The following is a 21,704-nucleotide window of genomic DNA, read 5'->3' as shown; positions in this document are numbered from 1 at the left end:
ACTCCATCAATCTAAAGACAGGAGGTGAGTCAAAGGACGAACTGTAAATTTTGATAATAACAATGATAAATTGTGGGCAGAGATTAAAGGGAAACAATGGAGATATAGCATTAGCAGGAAGGTGGACCTAGCCTACACCAACAACTGAATACTAATTAGCCTACCTATTTAAAGCTTATTTAAAATAAATAATAACACAAAATATATAAAACAACAATAATAATAACAACAAAAAAATAGGCTACTTTTCTTCAACGGTGTTTTTAAAGATGTAGCCTAGGCTACTGTACGGTAAAAAATGTAGGCTGCTACTTTCGAATAAAAAAATAAACAAAAACAAACTTTTACAACCAAATAAACGAATAATATTTCTGAAAATGTGCTGAAAAGGATAAAGTGGAAGATTTCATTCTACATTAGGTAGGTCGCCTGTCATGGTTGCTGCCATATTGAGATCACATGACAAGCAAAACATCTTTATATTATCCATTTCACGTGCAGTGTCGTAGGAAATTCGAAAATGTTCAGGTGTGGGTATAGGTCTATTTCGAAGTGTAGACCAGGAAAGAAAAACATTACTGAGTGCTTCTTTCATTTTAAAAATAAATAAATAAATAAACAAAAAAAGGGGGGGGGGGGGGGGGGGACACTATTTCCAAATTTAACGTAAAAAAACAAAACAAAACAAAACAAAAAAACCCTTGTGACTCCCCATCATTAGAAAAGATCGATGGATCGTTTACCTTGATTGAGGTTCACTGAACATCCTTTGTAGTGAAACTAGAGCCCGAGGGTCGTTTTCGTGCCTAAACAAGATTTGTGCAAGGCTCCCCCTTGTGTTTCAATAATGATCTGCAGAGAAACGGCTTGGCCTAATTGCTGAGAAAATGTTGAGAAAAATCACACTCATACAAGCTTATTATTAAAAAAAGACGATTGTATAAAGATGTCTGGATTGAGATTAATTAATTATAGATTGCGTAACATGTTTGATGCACTTGAGGTAGGCTGGAAATTCACAAATAGGCCTATCTGTGTTTGCGTCGCAGTTTAAACGCAAGACATGTTTTTTAAAAATCAGCTTGCGAACCAGCTAAGTCCAGGAAACTAGCTTAGGCTTGGTTAAGATTTTTTTTCCCCCAGCAGTGATGTCCTATGAAGAAAGTAATTGCTACAGAGAGGAATGAACTGTGTCCAAGGCCGTCAGCAATATGCTGGTGGCGTGACTTGTGTTTTAGGGACTTGGCCTTTTGTTTGGAACTCTGGTTTACGAAGTGTTTCATAAAGACGGATCTCATTGGACAAGCATGAAAGGCAATCAGAGCGAACGCCTTACATGTTTAGAGTCCCTTAAAAGTCGTTTGACTTCCGTCACTGGTGGCGCAAAGGCCCAAATGTTGTGCCCACAAAAGTTGAAAGGGTTTTAGTGAACGCACGAGATGGGTTCTGAACTTTGGTCTCTGAAGAATTTTGACAAGGAGGCCCAAAGCAAGAAAAGCAAATACATGTGATTTATGCAATGTTGCTTGAGAAACTCTCTTTAATTGTTTTCTTTCAGACAGCCCTCCCTCTCTCAGCAGCAGCAGGTGTGTGGCACGTGCACCATAGTGAGTGAGAGAGAGGGTGAAAAAGCCAATCTAAACTCAATAAAGGTTTGCAAGCTTTGCTACACTGTTTTAGTTAAACAACTCGGATAATTCGACCACAAGGTAAGAACAACGCAACATGCATTAAGAGGACTTAAACTTCTTGTTTATAAAGAAACGAAAAGAATGAAATAATGAAGAAAAAAAAAAAAAGAAATGATAATATTGCAATTTACTATAGTATTTGGATAAAATATGTACAACGGCAATGCAAATATTTAACTTCAGACATTATTTAGTTAGATTTTATTTTTAAATAAATAGGCTACTCACCGGACAATTAATAAACATATCAAGATTTGAATATTGTGTCCGGTCGCAATAGTGCGTTATTCCATGTTTAACCAGTATGAAAAACGGGTAAAAAGCTCGTAATGTAGGCTCTGTTTCTATCCAACCAGCCAATGACTAACTAGCTAACTGACAGATTAAAAAAATTAATTGTACGCTAAGGAAACTAAAATATAAAATACAAAGGAAGGGTATTTTGTTAATTGTAGTGTTTCCATTTCAAAATAAATAAAATCAAATTGAGATAAATTAGCCCAATAATTTCGTTTTCTGAGGGGAGGTTTCCCTTCAGTTGTAATGCGAGATATTGAATTAGCAGTGAGTTTACATTTATTAACATCGTTAAATTTGCTTAAACTTGTTGTATTAATATTAATCATACAGAACGTTTTACAATAAATAATAAATGGTCATAATGCAAACAAAAAGCAACGACAACAATATTCTGACACCAGCAACAACAACAATAATAATAACCCTAATAATAATAATAATAATAGCCTAATAATAATAATAATAATAATATACTCTGTATACTGAATAGAATGCGCACAAAACTAGTGTCAATTATAACTCTGTAAATGAAGTATGAAGTGAAGTATGGAATCTGTTTAAGCTAGAAACACCTCAGATTTCATCAATCTCATTTAAATGATAGCGGTGTGTTCACAGCTCTGAGAGCATCACTGCCATCTAACGATGCTCACGTCGCTTTTGATCTCAACGAAACAACGTCATCGAAATAGATTTACATATTTACATTATTATAGTATCAATCGACAAATTTAGCAAAATGCTTTCAAAAGGCTTTGCAAAAAAAAATTGGACACTTCTGGACAGCGTTCTTACGCGATGAAAATATAATAATAATAATAATAATAATAATAATAATAATTTGTTAAATATAGGAAATCTACATATTAGAGAGGCTAATTTTGGAAAGAAAAGAAAGAAGAAGAAAAAAAAACCGTCGTAAAACTCGTGCTACACAAGAAATGCCATCAATTATTGATCAATAACCGTGTTATCTAACAGATTCTGCGCTTTTAAATATAGCAAGTGAAAATTATACTTCTTTTTTTCTCCTATTTTTTTCCTTTGAAGTATCTTTTTCTTGAAGTCTCATATTTTGCTGCACAAGGCTACTTAATTTTGTCAATAAAAATACATAGGCTATAGATGTTAAGCTGCACATAATATTTTGTGTTTCGTGTCGGGTAAATCTTGGAGCTGTTTGGAGCACACGGGTTAATCCTTCACTTATCTTAACAAATCCTGAAAAAGAAAGCAACCCCTGCTAATGGCAGTGAGAAGCAGACACATAAGCCTGGCTACAGTAAATTGTACGTGTCAGTGAACTTTCATGTTTGGTTCTACTTTGATCTTTTAATGACTGTTTGCTATAATGAACCTTTTCACTTTTCAGACACTTGAACACAAGATAAAAGGCAACTTTAAGTTATTTTCACTCATTGAAAATATGTCTTACAAAAGCCACTGAATAAGAATTAAATAAGAATTAATAATTGAACAAGAATTAATTCTTAAATTATTTAACGTAGCCTACATTCGGCGTAGCATGTAATAACTTATAGTAGGCTAGGCTATAACTTTAGTAATTTAATAGCGTCTTCTTTTCAAAGTTCTTGCAGTGTAAGATTATTTTAGGCTGACACTAAATAATACAATAAAATTATATTAACAAACAAATTACATTTCACGGCATATAGTGATGAACAGATTTACTTTAAGGCTTGTCGTCATGAAACTTTGATTAATATATTTTTCTATATTTCAAGTTTTGAATTAACATTAACTACTAATTTGCATTAAACACATTAATATTGATTGCTGAACTGCTCTCGGTGCTGAAGAATAACTAGTCTACTATATAAGTCATTACAGTTTACACTTGATGGACTTGCTGTCTCAATTCTCAGTGTTATATAGAGGGTCAATATCGCCCTCCAGTGGCCAATCAACATTTTACTTCTTCAGTTTCATTGACTTACTCATGATGCAACAAGCCTTTTTTGAGTCGTCTTCAGATTTATTAATCACGGCACTAAAGACGTTTAACGTACTGTTAGCTGTAAGTTACCTTTAATAGTGTTGAGTCACGTGGTTGTCTACATCAGAGTTTGCGAAGTTTTTTTGTTGTTGTCGCACAATATATGCACTAATACAGCACGCGATAATAAGAGTGCAAATAATCACATTAGACTGTGCCTCATTGTTTTAAACAAAAAACAACTAATAGGTAACAACCTTTTTGTGTTTAGGGAAAAAAAAAAAAAAAAAAAAAAAAATCACAAATGGGGGCATTCTGGCAAATTTCGTATGCCAAGACCTTTTTGAAGACCAATTTGTTTGTAATATGAAAAAAAAAAAAAAAAAAAAAAAATTAAAGCCATGAAACATACAATTTACATTTAAATTATGATAACTTAGAAGTTACTTAAAGTTATTATAGAGACAATGGAACAGAGCTTTTGCTTTGATCCAATTTACATGCTAATGTTAAAATATGGAAATGGAAAAAAAATTATTTCAAATGTTAAATAAGCTCAACTGACAAGTAATAGTCTCTACTGAGAAAGGAACTAAGCAAGAGTTTATTGCAGCTACTTTTAAGAACTTTAAATAAAGTTAGCACATTTATGGATAATTAATAAACAAAAAAAAACAACAAAACAAAAAAAAAATGCCCGGATTGTTAACCTTGCATGATTCAGCAGATCCAGTATATGTTTAACATTTTATAAGTAAATATAGGAGGACAAGTCATTTGGATGTGATTTCAACATGCTGTAATTAACATTAAAAATAGCAAGTATGGCTTAATATGTCAGTTCTAATTGTCTAAAATTTACTGTATAATTCAAGACAATGCCTTTAAAAGTTGATGACCAAGAAATGAGGTAAAAATGATGAGATAACGTTTTTAATGACACTCCATACTATATAATAATAAAGGAAAAGTTTTGAGCCAAACAAATTTCACTTCATGCAGAGTCCTCTTATCAAAGGTCAGGATCTGAAGCAGATCAAAGTTAGCTTAAGATGAAACAGACTATTTTAGGTAAAGCTAACAAAGGCACTGTGTCGAGAGAAGATGTGTTTGATTTCTCCATTGAATCTGGAAAATGTCACATGAAAACGTTTGCAGATTTTGGCAAATTTGTATCCTTTTAATGCTAGAGAAATACTAGCACACACCCAAGCTACAAATGATCCTTTATAGCAGAGAGGCAATGGTATTGCACTCAGAATCATGATAATAACAATTAATCTATTAGCATTTGCGTTGTTGTTACGGAAAAGAGTGAGGCCTGCGAATCCTTATAGAGCAACTGAAGGGATGGTAACGTTTCCCAAACCAGAGGAGATTTACGATGCTTTTCAGCAGATGGTTGTCTTGTTCATTTGGTTCTTCTCCAGACTGATTTATTCATCCCATGGCAAAGCAGGCTCAGTGGCGGCTCCGAGTCTGATTTTAGGATACGTGCCATTTACAACATACATCCCCTGTTTCTCTTTTGTGGGAGGAATAACTTCAGTCAGAGCTCTTGAAATGAAATGTGTGTAACCAGGCTTGCGGCCTGGAAATTGAGATGTTCTAAATAGATTTAGAGTCGCACACTGAGGGGAGCTGATGTCTGAAAATTTGTCACTGGTTTGTAATTATGGCAAACCAACAGTGTGCCGTGAAGATTAAAGGGGAAACGTAGGGATCAAGGTAATGGCTTAATGTTTCACATCAAGACTTCAACTAAAATTTCAGGTGCTTTGATGATTGACAGCCCTTTGGTCTCTCTCTTTTTATTTTCAACCTATAGTTATTATAACTCTTACATAGATAATAATAATAATAATAATAATAATAATAATAAAGACAGTTGAAGCATGCCCATGAACCATGATGAACCATACTAATGTATATGGGTATATCTTATATTATTATTATCTTGCGTTAGATACTATGGATGGTGCCTTTTTTATTTTTTTTTTAATTTTTAGTTTTTATTGCTTTTTGCCAATAGCTAATTTTAGATTTTGGTCTTTTGGTGTGACATATTAATTTTTAAAAATACTAATATTCCTTGTAGTCAGTCAATAAACATGAGGTTATTAAATCTCTATGAATAACAAAAAAAAAAAAAAAAAAAAAAGCTATTTAAAATAGTTTTAAATGGACTATTGTATGTCATACCTCAGGACATGTCTACATTCTGAAAGGGTTAGTTCATTCAAAAATGGAATTTCTGTCATTTATTACTCACCCTCATGTCGACCTTCGTTCATCTTCAGAACACAAATTAAGATATTTTTGATGAAATCCGAGAGCTCTCTGACTCCTCCAGCTATTTACCCACCAATTTCAAGGTCCAGAAAGGTAGTAAAGACACTGTTAAAATAGTCCTGCAGTGGTTCAACCTTAATTAAATGAAGCGACGAGTATACTTTTTGTGCGCAAAAAAAAGAGAAAAAAAAAAAGAAGTAGAACCTGGAAGCGCTGAATGTAAACAGCGTAGGAGAATGACACATATTATTGAATAAAGTCTATATTTGCGTTTAGTTTTTGCGCACAAAAAAGTATTCTCGTCGATTCATAAAATTAAGGTTGAACCACTGCAGTCACGTGGACTATGTCTTTAGTACCTTTCTGGACCTTGAAATTGGTGGGTAAATAGCTGGACGAGTCATAAACCTCTCAGATTTCATAAAAAATATCTTAATTTGTGTTCCAAAGATGAACGACGGTCTTACGGGTTTGGAACGACATGAGGGTGAGTAATTAATGACAGAATAAATTACATTTTTGGGTGAACTAACCCTTTAAGTATTTAATGTGAAATACAAAATAGTATTTCTTCTTCTTCTTCTAATAATAATAACAGTACAAATTATTATTATTATTTAGTGCTGTCAAATCAATTAATCATGATTAATCACAACATCGATTTGACAGCGCTATTTTTATTATATAATTGTGACAAATTCATAGACCGCATCCGTCATTGCCGTGCTATAAGTCCAACTCAGAACACAGCTCTCAAGGTCTGCATCTGAGTGGGGATCCCTCCAGATGTTCCTCAGCTGGCTGGATCTGGAGATGAAGACCTGTGCAGCGTCTGTCAAAAGCTAGCATTTCGAATCTATCCAGCACCCCCTCATCTCTATCAACACATTCAATGCTCCCTGCATGTGCTGACCCGGGGGTCTCCAAAAATGACTTTCAGAGCACTGAAGCCGGTCCAAGCACTGATCCTTTTCCCGTGTGTTTAAGATCACGGATAAATAATGACCCGGAGTGGATCTGTTGGTCTCTGTTTTATGTTGTAACACAAAATGTTACAGAAATTATATATATATATATATATATATATATATATAAAAAAGAGGCCTTTATTAGACTTACTAATGTAATATGAGTTTTGAAAACACTCTTAGTATGTGGAAATACAAGCATAAGCAAATAATAGCATCCCAAATTTCACATCAAAAGTATAAGGGCAGAAAAACCCTTTCCAGCCAGCTATGTTTTATCTCATGAGCACTTAAACTCTTCAGATTTGTAGCCGTGTCTTGGCCATCATTTATTGGTCCATCTGCTCGGCTATTAGAGCCTGCAGTTTTGAACCCTCTGAATGGTCAAATGTAGTTACCGGGCTGAAACATGAAGGTGTGAGTGGATTCTGCACAGGATTTATTGCTGTGGTCTCCCTCATCAAAGGTCAGCGTGGAAGATGGGTTACAGCCTAGAAAAGAACAGACCTGCGGCATTAGAGCTGTGAAGTTCTCAGTCTTATGTAGTTACCAGGTGTCTAATTAACTATATGAAATAGTGTAGCTCTGTCAGAATCAAGACTTTGGCTAACAGTGGTTATATATTATTTATATATTACATATTATATATAACTTATATAAAGTTATATAAACTTACATATAAATAAGTTTTATTTATTACACTATATATAATTTAGCAGTATAGGGTGAATTCAGGTTGATTGGAACACGTTTTGCCATTGAGATGACTCGGAAAAAAGTGTCACAATCAACCTGAATTCACCCCTAAGTATTTATCTGGAATTAATAATAGCATATTATTATATACTATATTTATTATTATTATATAAAATATTGTAATTATAACCTTGGTTTCCCAAAGTACCAGAGCTACACTATTATAATATAATATTACATAAAATTTTATATATAATAATGTTATTTCATTCGAATTTCAGTTTAAAAACATTCAAATTCAATAGTTTTTATAATTTACATGTGGACTAATATAAAAATAATTATCATCCACATCAAAATATTCTTTTCACAGTATTATTATTATATTTTATCATCATGTTTTATTGTTTAATTTAGTTTTTTTTTATATTAAATAAACATTATGAGAAAGTATGTCTAATGTCTAAGGTTTATTTATTTCAGTGCAAAATTTTTATGTAATTTAAAAGTAAATATTTGTCTTTGCCATTAAATTTATGATTTAAGCTACAAGGTCTGACCACAGACCTATATATCAATGAACAGGAAGTATGTCAATACTAATGAAGTTATTAGAGCACCCCCACCTGGATCTGGACACAAGGGGCTTTGACCCACTGCACTTTAATTTACAAACTTTTAATGGCATTTAGCTGATGGATTTCTTCTGAGCAAAATGAACTAGATCTCACAAATATGATTCCTGTATTCAAATTTAAACCTAAAACCAACTGACCGGTCATCAAATCACCTTGAACCTTCAACCAAACATAATTAAGCGCAGTTTAAAAAACATCTAAATCAGCCCTGTTCTCCGCGTGGGTTTACTCAGGGAAAGAGGAGGGAAAACAGCTCTCTGGGGGAGTGTTGGGAGTAACAAGAAAACAAGCTCCCTCTACAAAATCCCTCTCTGTAGTTGTCAGTGTTTTCCCCCTGGACCACTTTTTGAATCATAAACATCTTAACAGGGCCTGCCTCCCCTGGGAGCCCCTGAGAGTTTCCTACAAGCAGGCTCAGGAGCTGCGCTCTTATTGCATCCAGGTGGCCATGGTAAAAAGCGCTGGTCTACCATAAATGTCCCATAAAATGCAAGTGGCACCTCCAGAGGTGGATAGGGTCACTGCACCTGTCTGTGGACTGAGACTCGATGTTTCCTCTTCCGACTCACTCTCACGCTCCCTCACTCCTGTTCTGACACTTTGTTTCTCTCTTTTATTGCCTCACATTGGCTATCATAATTCGATAATCAAAGTATTTACTTGAAATAATGTAATTATATTTAACCTCTGTTACCCAAAGTTTTGATTCTAAAACAGCTAAACTATTATAATATAATATTACATAATATTAATATAATAGCATTATTTAAATTGAATTTCAGGTTAAGAACATTCAAATTCGACTAGATTTAGATGTGGACGAATATATAATTTAGGTTACACTTTATTTTAAGTTGTCAGTGTTACATTGTAATTAAATATTTAAGTACTGAGTACTTACAATTAACTACATATACTTACTATAGGGTTAGGGTTAGGATTAGGGTTTGGTTTAGGGTTAGTCGCATGTAATTATGCATAATTTATAGTTGTTATTATACTACATGCAATATGTGTAACAAGGACACTGTAAAATAAATTTTGGTAACACTTGTTACACATTACATATAGTTACTATCAGTGTTTGGTAAGTTACCCTAAAAAAAGTAACCGATTACTAGCTACTAATTACATCTTCAACAGTGTAATTATAGGTTGCACTTTATTTTAAGGTGTTCTTGTTACAGTGTAAATATACATTTAATTACTGAGTAATATTAATTAACTACATGTACTTACTATAGGGTTAGGATTAAGTTTGGTTTAGGGTTAGTCGCATGTAATTATGCTTAATTTTTAATTATTACTATAGTAACTAACATTGTATATAACTGTATGTAACTTGTATATAACTAACATCCCATATCAACCTTGACCAGTTGAACAATACAAGGATAGACATGAAACTGCTCTTTTAATTCTTTAAAATAAATAATATAAAACTGAGTAACACTATATTTCACAATGTTCTTGTTACATGTTACATGTACTTACTATAGTAATAACAGTAAATTGTGCATAATTATATGCAACTAATCCCAAACAAACCCTATTTCTAAACCTAACCTATAGTAAGTACATGTTGTTAATCAATATTGCTCAGTTCTTAAATGTATAATTACATGTAACAACAACACCTAAAATAAAGTGTAACCTTAAATTATGCATAAATTATTCTTGAACTGACCAAGGTATTTAAGGTGAAAAGGTTACATTAAAAACATACATTTTAACATTAGACATTAAATTTTGATGTTAAACCCATTGTTTATACAGAATTGCCCGATAGACTGTACAGCATTTAATACAATTATATCAGAAGTAACTAATTAAATTACAGAAAAAATAAGAGTAATACCTTACTTTAGTTTTTCAAGGGAAAAGTTATTAAATGACAGTAATTCATTACACCCAACACTGCTTACTATAATAATAAATTATGCATAATTACATGCAAATAACCAACCCTAATCCTAACCCTATAGTTAATTAATATTATGGACACCTTAAAATAGCATAGAGTAACCATAATTTCATCCACATCTACGATATTTTATTAAATAACATAATAATAATTTGTCTTTAAAAAAAAAGTATACAAAAAGTTTTATTGTTTAGTTAAGTTTTATTTTTTATATTAAAATATACACGAAAAACTGCAATTCTCATGATATAACCACTATGACTTCTATAATAAGTAAGGAATGAGAAGTTTTGAATTGCTGGCCTCCAAAATAACACAATTTATATTGTATATCAAATAATAAGTATACAAATTTGTGGCGTTTTTATAGCATATTGCTAAATCTGCAGCATGTGTCCAGTGGTGATTGGTCCATGGGGACCAGCATCCTTCTGGTCAGGTTTAATTGGCCTTCATGCCTGGACATGGGGCCACGTTGCTTTGATCTCAGTTAAAAGGAGCTAATTGATCTCTATGTTCAAACCACTTTGTGGTGTCCCAAGGGGGAGAAAGAACGAACAAAAGAAACAAAGATTTTCTTTTAAGGAAATGAAAATTCAGACAAGGTTGAGAGAAAATGATTGGACTTTTTCTAGAGGAGAATGATGAAAAAGAATGGGTAAAAACATCAAATAACATGTCTTGAAAGTTAAACTTCCAGACTTAGACAAAGGTGGGATGGTAAGTGTGTGGGACAGCACAGGGGAGTGAAAAAAAAGAGAGAGATCACCTCACGCCCGGGCCCATTGCTTCTCAATTACTCTAATGTGACTCATATGGCCGAGGTATTCTGACAGAGAGAGAGAAAGAACCCTTGCACTTGCCTTGCTCTTTGATATCACTCTTTGCTCTGTGCCAGATCCAGACGTGATGGTTTACGTTCCCCCCTTGAGTCCAGTTTGAGCTTGTTAAGGGAGAAGTGCAGCGAAGACCACACGTTTCAATCTCCCTCCATGCTTCTCTTGCAACGGCATGCTCTCTTAACCTTAGATGATGTCATCAACACAGAAACGCATGAAAATAAATGTACAGATGCTTTATGGCTTGTCACAATAACCCTTGTTAAAGGTGATTGGTAAATGAGGAGTCTACGGATGTATGTGTCCACGGCAATCATTCAGTGCTCCATCCTTACATATCTAACTTTCTGTCCAATCTTAGCCATTCAATGTTATTATAAGCACTTTTTATTCAGAGAAGAGAGGACAGGAAATGATGTGGAGAAAGAGAGTTGGAAAATGGTCGCTAAATAAGATCTGAACTCGCAACATACGTATACACACAACAAACCCTATGCCATTTATTATGTCTTTATCTTTTATTTATTTTATACACAAAATGGGATTTGGGGTTTTATGAGGACCAATGATTTTTATACTGTACAAACTTTACATTATATCCCTTAAACACAATACTCTACAAGAAGAGCTCTTTCCACAAGAGTTTGTCATATAGAACTATCAATGTCTAATGCAGATGCTAGTGCACTGCATGGAGAGTTCAGCCTGTGTTTTATCAAAGGTTTAAACTCTGTAAATTTCATTATGTGTAGGTTCCTCCTCAGAGACCCTGTCCATCCAAAGGCATGAAAGACCCATCACGGGATTCCAGCTTATTCTCATGGACAAGTTTCCATGTATTCACCTATGTCTTACTTTGTGTGTGAGTGTCTGTGAAAAGAAAAGAGAGACTAACAAGGTTGAGTCCACGTGCCCAGCGATGGATGGCTCCCTCTGCTCTTCTCTACATTGGAAGCAGATGACTATATCAGCGGCCTACAAAAACACAGTCCTGTCCGTTCATGCACACCGAGTCATGGTCTGACAAACCTCTCATCTCTTTCTCTCTCCATCTTCTATAAAATAGAGAAATACAGAATGATAAAGAAACAGAAACAAACCAATTTCTCATCCTGAATGTGCTCATTGATCAACTAGACCTACACAAAAAGGAGTTTGCTTTCTAATTACAAGCATAAAGATAAATATACTAGTCGAGAATAGTTCCCCTCTATATTTCATGCCAAACCATTCCCTTCAAACACACATGGATTAATCACACTAAAGGCTCTGACCAATGAGAAAGCCAGTCCTTTTCATTTTACAGTGCGGTCTCAGGATATTATTATTATTTTCCCTATCATAAAGCCATAGCACGGCTGAAAGTAAAACCATGTGAGGTGGTTGTTTGAAGAGGCAGTGATGTTGTGGTTCTGAGAAAGACCCCATATTCAGCCCCATCTGGAGGTGAAGTCCATGGTGAGGTGACTGATGGCTGGATTTTCATTGCAATGAGAGTGTTACATTTTTACCATAGAATAAGAAAAAAACAGTTGTTATGGGACCATTGACATCATAACGATAAGTACATTAACTTATGACCACCCATTACTTATTATCACTAGTATTCTGCAACAGTGTGAATAACACTAGCCGGGTTTCCATTATAGATTTGCACAACTTTTGTGATATTTCCTAAACGTTGATAAAAAAAAATGATTGTGAAATGACGGCGTTTCCATTAACTGATGTTATGCGACTAAAATGTAATTTTTTTTTTTTTCCTCTTGCGATAAGTCATTCCAAAAATCATGGCAATGGATGTTGGTAGGTTTAAGTATATCGCAGCTACTGCACTAGCCATTATTTTTATATGAAGGAGACGTAGGCATATTATCCACAGTGTTGGGGAAAGTTACTTTTAAAAGTAATGCATTACAAAATTGTGTTACACCCTAAAAAAGTAACTCATTGCGTTACATTATTAGTATGGATGAATGAGATCATTGAAGTCAGCAGCAAAGACATTGGTTAATAAAGTGAGATTAAATACATAAAGTATATTATATAATTTAATATATTTAATTACAGGTTTGCGTAAAATTCTTTCGTTTTTATTCATTTTGACATGTTTTCATGCAAGTGAGATGAGTAAATGCATGTTTACATTAAGTCTAGAACTATAATAACCATCATGTTTACACACAACACATCTGCACTTTATTTCTCTCAAAATGGGGACAGGAGAGCTGAAGTAATCTGATTACATAACTCATGTTCTTTTGTCTTTTATGAGTTTAATAAAGAACTCGTCTCATCTTCTGTCCAAACATACCGCATCATCTTTAAAGATGATCAATTTTTATGTATGCTAGGTGACCTGTAAATGCGAAAAAACTGTTTCCATTGCAGTTTTGCGAAATATTCCCTTTTCGAAATGCCTGAAAAACCACCTAATGAGAGCGTATAAACTTTTTTGCGATATATGGGAGTTTTTGCAAAATTGATGTTTCCATTGGGCGTAGGCTATTTTCAATTCGCAATTTCAATTTGTACAATTTGAAGGGTAATGGAAACGCAGCTACTGATACATAGTTAGCCAAACATAATAGAGAAAATGTATGATTCTTAAAGGTACAGAAGCAAATATAGTCTGATTAATTCTACAGGTCAGAGTAGAATTACTGTTTTTGGTACAAAAGACCTGTACTAACACGGATAAAATATAGGGATACATATTCGATAAAAAGCTATTAAAATTCAATACTATCATGCATAACATTTAAAATAAGACTAAAAACTAAAATCAATTGTTTTTAATGCTACAAGTCACAACATTATATTGTACATTTTGTATATTGATTTTGAGATTTGTTACTGTGTTATTAGTGTTTCTAAAGATTAACTTTGAGTGAGCGCTATAGCTGATGGTGAAGGTAATCTGAAATGTACAAATACATGAGCAATTAAATATGTTAATAACAATATACTCATAAAGATAATAATATAGCCTACACAAAAAGGAACCCCACTAAACCCCACTTATAGGGGCTGTGGTAAACTTCCAAGGAGGCAGCTGTCACGTACACTCTTCATCTTCCCATCTTCACCAGTCATCTAGTCGGAAACTACATTTTCCAGTATTCCTCCTGTCCCTTACCTGCACTACTTGGCGATCACCTGCGCCTGTCCCTCATCAGCATGCCAATCAGGACCTGAATCAAAGCACACACCTCACAGTCACTCTTTTTTGTCTGGTCTCCAATATGGATTACTTACCCGCTCTACCTACCAGTGAAATCTCCTTGTGATATTCCAGTTATCTTCTTGTGAAACTCCAACGATCTCCTTGTGATATTCCAGGGATCTTCTTGTGAAATGCCAATGATCTCCTTGTGATACTCCAGCAAAATCCTGTAAGATATTGTTTGGAACATTATACTTACCTGTCTATTCACCCTACTCTGCCAAGAGGTGTTTGCTTTCTTTTACTCTTCATGTTCCAGTCACCACCAGTCCCCCGTTACCCTGGTTAAACGGAAAGACACTCTGTTAGTAAGTATTCATCTGCTTATTATCTTGACTGTTTCATTACTCACCTGCTTAACTGTGCATACCATCTGTCAATAAAAACTCTGTCTCCGAATCTGGTATTCCCTAACAGCAGCAAGATGACAGGGGTTGGCCAATGAAACTGAAACACCTGGTTTTAGACCACAATTTATTAGTATAGTGTAGGGCCTCTTAAGAATGACAGATTCAAGTCCTGCACAGTGGCCAGAGGGATTTTAAGTCATTCCTTTTCCAGAACAGTGGCCAGGTCACTGGTGTGATGCTGGTGGAAGAAAACGTTCCCTGGCTTGCTCTAAAACATCCCAAAGTGGCTCAGTAATATTCAGACCGGATGACTGTGCAGGCCATGGGAGATGTTCAACTTCACTTTTATGTTCATCAAACCACTCTTGTCATCAGTCTTGCTGTGTGTATTGGTGCAGTATCATCCTGATACACCTTCAGGGTACAATGTTTGAACCATTAGGTGCACATGGTCCTCCAGAATGGTTGGGTAGACCTTGGGAGTGACATGCCCATCAAACACAGTAGGGAATGCACTGATATTGCAGCCCAAACCATCACTGATCCACCCCCATGCTTCACAACCGCTGTTTTCATGCAACAGTCTGGGTGTTAAGCCTCTTTGGGGCTTCTCCATACCGTAACTCCCACAGATGTAGGAAAGACAGTTAAGTTGGATTCATCATACATGTTTCACAGATTTCCTCTGCTGGCACCATTGAAATTGACTTTGGCATTGGCACGAGTGACCAAAGGTTTGGCTATGGCAGCCCGACCATGAATATTGACTCTGTACAGCTCCTGACGAACAGTTTTGGTGGAAACAGGAGAGTCGAGGTGCACATTTAATTCTGCCGTGAGTTGGGCAGCTGTGGCTTTGTTTTTTTTAGGATACAATCCGGGTTGTACCGGGGCACCCCTTTCAGACAGCTTCCTCTTGCATCAACAGTTATTCCTGTTGGATGTGGTTCGTCCTTCATGGAGGTATGCCAACATTACCCTGAGCTGCGTCTGAAATCGCGTACTGTCTGAGTAGGTACTACATTTGAATTTGAACTTCATGGCAGTTAAAAAAGTATGTTCTGTATAGTATGAATAGGGGTTGTATGAATGTAATCCGGACGTACTACATCCGCCATGTTGTCATCACGTGACCTACCGGTGTCAGTTACGTTGATTCACCTCCATTCATAAATCTTTTCCCGTGGCCTCATGGGATGGTAAAGTGTCCATCGAATGTGCACTTCAGAATCTCGCCGGAAGTAGTAAGTCATCCAGGGACTTTTCACCTACTGTTTTCAAATACTATTTATTGGGACATACTGCTCTGTTGGCGTACTGTTTTACGCATACTATATAGTAGAGAAGTTTCGATTTTGGACGCAGCTCTGGATTCTGTGGCTCTCAATACATCACAAAGACTTGCTATCCTGGGGCCTGTACCATGATGGTAGTTGAACAAACTCAGGATTACGGGATTAGTTTCAAGTTGTTAAAACCAAACCAATTCAATCAGGCTTTGTTTACCATGATGCTGATCATCAACATTCTCTGTCAAATCAGGCTTTGATCCTGAGTTCATGGAGCATGTGCACATCAGCCAATCGCACGCCTTGAAACATAGAGAAACTGCAATTTACTTCTCGCGTGAGATTCATTTCTTATGAAGATTAAGAGATTGAAGAATATAAAGTACATAAATGCATTTACACAGCAGGAAGAACATATCTTGCTACATCAGTGGAAATGAAAGTTGTTAAGTTAGTTTATATAGTTGATTATAGACATGCTCACAGCTCCAATTTCAGTTCGAGATCTCTTACACAGAACATAACTTGCCCCGGAGCAGGTTAATCATGGAGCGTAAGTTACTCTAGCCATGATCACAGCTAAAAGCTGAGCCATTTACATGGTGCCTAAAACCCAGGGTTGGCACAAACTAAACTGAAACATACCTGGCTAGCCACCTAAACCGGCTTCATTGGTCACAGATGCATCAGTGAGACACGCACCAACAATTTGTCCTCTTTTGAACTCTGATATGTCACCCATTATGTTTTGTGAATTGCAATATTTTATGTACAGCTGTGCTATTGATCTGCTAATATAACCTTCACACTCTGCTCTTACTGATGGAATGTAAAATCAGTGAAGACTGGCCACCAGCATATATAGGCATGAAACCTCCAACACTATATTGGCCAGTGTTTCTGTTTCATTGTCCAACTCCTGTATATTATATTATTGCTTATACTTCTATCAATATTATATAGAGATCCTTTTGAATATTATGTCGTACAGTGGGGTCTTTGAGTCAAAAAGCTTGAGAACCACTGCTCCAGATGTAGTTACAGTACTTGTGTTTACCTGGTTAGTGGATGAGTTAATGGGGAAACTAAATGTTCTACCTGCTCAAAGGAGTGTGAAGTGAGTTGACGGGAAGGACAGCCGTGAGACCGTCCTGTCTCAGCAGCTCATGTTGTCTAAACGGGCCAGTGAGACAGAACCTGTGCTCTCGTGCACCGCCTGTGTGTCTCCTCCTGCTGCTGCTGTGTGTGTGTGTTACTAAAATCATCAACACACCAGTGACTCCGACACCCACACACTCTAGAAACCCATATTAGTTTGTCTGGGGAAAAGAGCAAGACTGACACGAACAAAGACAGCAAAAATGCATCTGTGGTCACAAATAAGAGAGAAGCATCTGGGAGAGCAAAAAGTCATTAACATGCTTTTCTTCCATGTAAAATTAGGCGGGGCTCTCTGGGATTAATGGAGGTTGATGGGCTGTAATGTTGTGCCAAGGGATGTCATTTTACTTGTTGAACTGTTGCATTAAAAAAAAAAAAAAATACTATTGAAAACTACTATATTTCACATCAGACTTTACAGTGTAAAGGCATAAAATGTATATCAAGTTACTGGAAATGAGATCCTAGGATGAAGGCTAATTAAGAGTGGGTTTAGTTGTCTCTTTTTACTGAATATTTCAGTAAAAAGGAAGAAAAAAGTAAAACATTAAGCAAAAAGCATCTTAAACATGTATGTCTCACTGAGTATGTTGTGGTGCAAAGTACACATGCAAATACATTCTAAAATGAGTTTTCAATGAAACTTTAATTTTTTGTTTTCAAAGAACTGAATAAAACAACATCCATGGTGAAATTCTTATTCATGTACAATTTGAATAGTTAGTATCCTTTAAAAACCAAAATCAAAATAAATATAAATAAAATAAAAAATCATAACGAAATTAAATTAGGTTTTAGGCAGACAATAATAATAAAATTACAATATTAAAACAACAAAACTACACCACCTGTTTAAAAACAGTACAGAAGCTTCTTCTTGAAAGTCTCCCTGAGAACATGTATTAATATGTAAAAATTTAAGTCAACAGATAGTGTTTGCAGCCCCTTTCATTTGGAACAGTATATTCAATAAGAAAAAAATGCAGGTGGCTTGATTTTTTTTTAATCCATTTGAGATTGAGTTGATCATGTAAAGTCTTTATATGGCACAGTGATGGAGGGTAGTTTTCTGTAAAGAAAACCAAATGGTTCACATTAAGACCAGAAACAAGAATGTAAATAATGTTAATGTGAAATACACATACTCTAAGTGTACGTTTACATGACAACGATGTACTAAAAACAGAAAAGTTTTTCCTTAGCCCTTTTTTTTTGGGGGGTGTACAGACAATAACGTTGTCAAAACGATCCCCGTTCACCAGAGGTGTAAAGAGTACCTGAAAACCATACTTAAGTAAAAGTACTGATACCTTACATCGAAAATGACTCCACTACAAGTTACAAGTAACCAATTCCAATTCGACTTGAGTAAAAGTCTTAAAGTATCTGATTTTAACAGTACTTATGTATTTTACTCATGCTGAATGTAGGTTCAGAGATGCACTAGACCTGAGAGACATGCTAGTGAAAATAAGAAACAACTGACTTGTAAGATGAGAAATCAAGTTTATTTTCTAAAATCAAAATAAAACTGAACACCTCAACGTTGCAATAAATCAAGGTCGACACTACAACCTTTTAAACGTCTACAAACTCTCAAGTCTCAGTTGAGCTCAAGTGCACAGAAAGGCCTTAAGTAAACCAATATCCTTCAAAACGGTCTTGTCAATACAGTGGATAAATAAAACAATTTTAAGTAAAATTAAATAGTCAAAGTCTACTGTATGTGCTGGTTTGAGCCTCATCACCAGCTGTAGTCATTTCCTCATCTAATAAATAAAACATCTGCGATCAGCAACTACCTGCTAATGCACTCACATTCATGTAAAGTTTAGGTGAGTAAAGGCAAAATGCACAAGATATAGTACCTTTAATGCCCTTAGATGGCGATATCACTTCTTTATATCAGAAACAAACTGCTGCAGAAAAAGTTAGCTGCCATGAAAAATGTAATTTGCAATTGCATTACTCATCACAAATGTAGTGGAGTAAAAAGTACATTTACTTGCTCAAAAATGTAGTCAAGTAGAGAGTAAAAGTTGCCAATATCTTTGATACTCAGTACATCTACAAAGTAGCCAAAAAGATACTTAAGTACAGTAACTAATTACATTTACTCAAGTACTTTACACCTCTGCCGTTCACACGGATCCTCGAAAACGATTAAAAAATTTGTATTATGCATGCCAGGCCATTAGTTGGCGATGTCACTTTATAAAGAAACACTAGGCGCCTATAGACTGAACATGTAATACTCATGCGCAGGATGTAACCATTTTTACAAATTCACATTTTTTGTAGTTTACACTGAGAAGATAATGGAAGTTTTCAAAAACTTGCACTTTGAAACACGTTTTCAAAAGTTTGCATTTTCAGGCCCCCAAAACGCTGTTGTCGTGTAAATGAACAGTCAAAATGCATAAAAAGTTTTCAGTTATTGTTTGAAAATGGTGTCGTGTAAATGGCCCCCAAGTGTGCGTAAACTCTGATCTTTGGATTATTAGATGACATAAAATGAGGGACTCACTACACTGTTTGATACCTTATGCCAGTGTTACTGGTGAATCTTCATTCTCTAGAGTCACTGTGTCCACGAGAAGGCCGCAGCGCTGTGTTCAGTGTTGAAACAATAGTTGTACTGTAAAACAAACAGACAAAAAGAATGATGACTTTGGCAATTCAACAGCAATGCCAACAATATTAACAATTATTTCCCCCCTTTTTTACACTGTAAAAAAATATTTTCAGGATGTATCATAACATTTTTTTCTTTTGTCAAATCAACTTAGATAATTAATGTAGTTCAGATAACATCATATTTTGAGTTTCTGTTGATTAAACCAATCGCCTTCATTGTATTAACTCAAATTTTTAATTTCAATGAACTCAAAATTTTAAGGCAACCAGATAAATTACTTTTTATGTTAAACCAACAACTTTTTTTTACAGTGTAGACTGATTGCAGCATAAAAGTCACCACTGCATAATTTCATCTACTAGCAACTGTAACACTTCTTAGTTTTACTTACAGATAGTTAGAGAGTCTGACTTGTAACCCAAAGTTTGTGGGTTCGATTCTCAATAGCGGCAGGAAAAATGTAGTTGTAGTGAATGAACAGCGCTCTCTTCCACCCTCAATACCCATGACTGCAGTGCCCTTGAGCAAGGCAACTAACCCCCAATCGCTCCCCGGGCGCCACAGCAAATGGCTGCCCACTGGGTGTGTGTCCAGGTTTGCAGTGTGTGTGCGTTCATTACTCACTGCTCCTAATGTGTGTGGATGGGTAAAAATGCAGAGGACAGTTTTCTGAGTACGGGTTACCATACTTGGCCTTCACGTCACTTCACGTCACTATAGATCAAAGTGTTTAATTTGTCTTTGCCTAGTAAATGCTGCTGATTGGCGCCCCCTTGTGTACGCGACCAAAAACACAGCCACTGAATCATGAAGGCAAGCTAATGAACTGCTTTCCACAATACACAATATCTCATGATGATGATTTATCACTCATTTAAGCTCATAAATAAATGTATTACATCTAGAGGTCCTGATATTATGTCCAAATACAGTGCAAGAAGTAGTCTGTTACCTGTATATCTTTAAGACTAGGCAAAACACATATAGACATATCACAAAGGATTATTTTGATTATGCACATTATGCACAGAAAGATCATATGTTCACTTAGCTAAATAAAAAAAAAAGAATTTACTAAATAATTTACCCCTGCTTTTATCTTCAGTTACATTTTGAATAAATAATTATTATAAATTAATAATTATAGCCTGTTATATATTATAGCCTGTTATGTAAATAATTATATCCTGTTATATTTCTAAAAAAAAACAAAAAACATAAAATTTATAGTGACTAATATAGGGATTAGGTACATTAGTAATCACATCTATAGTAATACCATCTAAAAACACCACAAAAATAAACATAAAATAAACACAAGAATGAATTTAATGCTTTTACTTTTTAAAATGCAAAATAGAAATGATTTTTTTTTAAAAAGATCTTGCTTTTAAGCTTCATAAAATGCCCTTGTAAGCTGTTATGCATATTCACAGCACTAGGTGATGCTGGAGGATCACACAACAACATTGTTCTTCTGTTCAGAAATCTCTCTTTCTCTCTCTTTCATCTACCTGAAGCAAAACTGCAAGTTCCACCGACATGTCACATGTCACACGCCGCTTAGTTATAATAAAAAGTCACACACAACACCTGAGTAATAAATAAGCAAGTATGTGTGTGTGCGTGCGCATGTATAAATGATGGATGGAAAGGAATGGGCTGTTATCACAGAGTGCATGTATCACTGCCTGCCATTTTTACACAGGCCCGTGACAGGACAGTGACATGCGGA

General features: G+C 35.2%; 1 protein-coding gene and 1 long non-coding RNA gene across 5 annotated transcripts in view; one reads left to right on the top strand and one right to left on the bottom strand.

Moving 5' to 3' along the window:
* Positions 1-21,704, top strand: part of LOC127517825 (uncharacterized) — a 31,369-nt gene that overhangs the window by 6,523 nt on the left and 3,142 nt on the right. The window contains exon 2 of the long non-coding RNA XR_007931379.1: positions 21,678-21,704. This exon is cut by the window's right edge and continues 59 nt beyond it. This is a non-coding gene — a long non-coding RNA (uncharacterized LOC127517825). The remainder of the gene's footprint in view (positions 1-21,677) is intronic.
* mvb12bb (multivesicular body subunit 12Bb) overlaps positions 17,959-21,704 on the bottom strand; it is a 59,568-nt gene continuing 55,822 nt past the window's right edge. For all 4 annotated transcript variants that reach the window (XM_051903958.1, XM_051903957.1, XM_051903959.1 and 1 more), the window contains 2 exons: positions 19,874-19,969; positions 17,959-18,400 (listed from right to left, as the gene is read on the bottom strand). In XM_051903958.1, the coding sequence (XP_051759918.1) occupies positions 19,913-19,969 (57 nt within the window). In that variant the 3' untranslated portion in view covers positions 17,959-18,400; positions 19,874-19,912. The remainder of the gene's footprint in view (positions 18,401-19,873; positions 19,970-21,704) is intronic.

The sequence above is a fragment of the Ctenopharyngodon idella genome, chromosome 8 (assembly GCF_019924925.1).
Source record: "Ctenopharyngodon idella isolate HZGC_01 chromosome 8, HZGC01, whole genome shotgun sequence".
NCBI lineage: Eukaryota > Metazoa > Chordata > Actinopteri > Cypriniformes > Xenocyprididae > Ctenopharyngodon > Ctenopharyngodon idella.
This window is presented reverse-complemented; position numbering and strand designations above follow the sequence as displayed.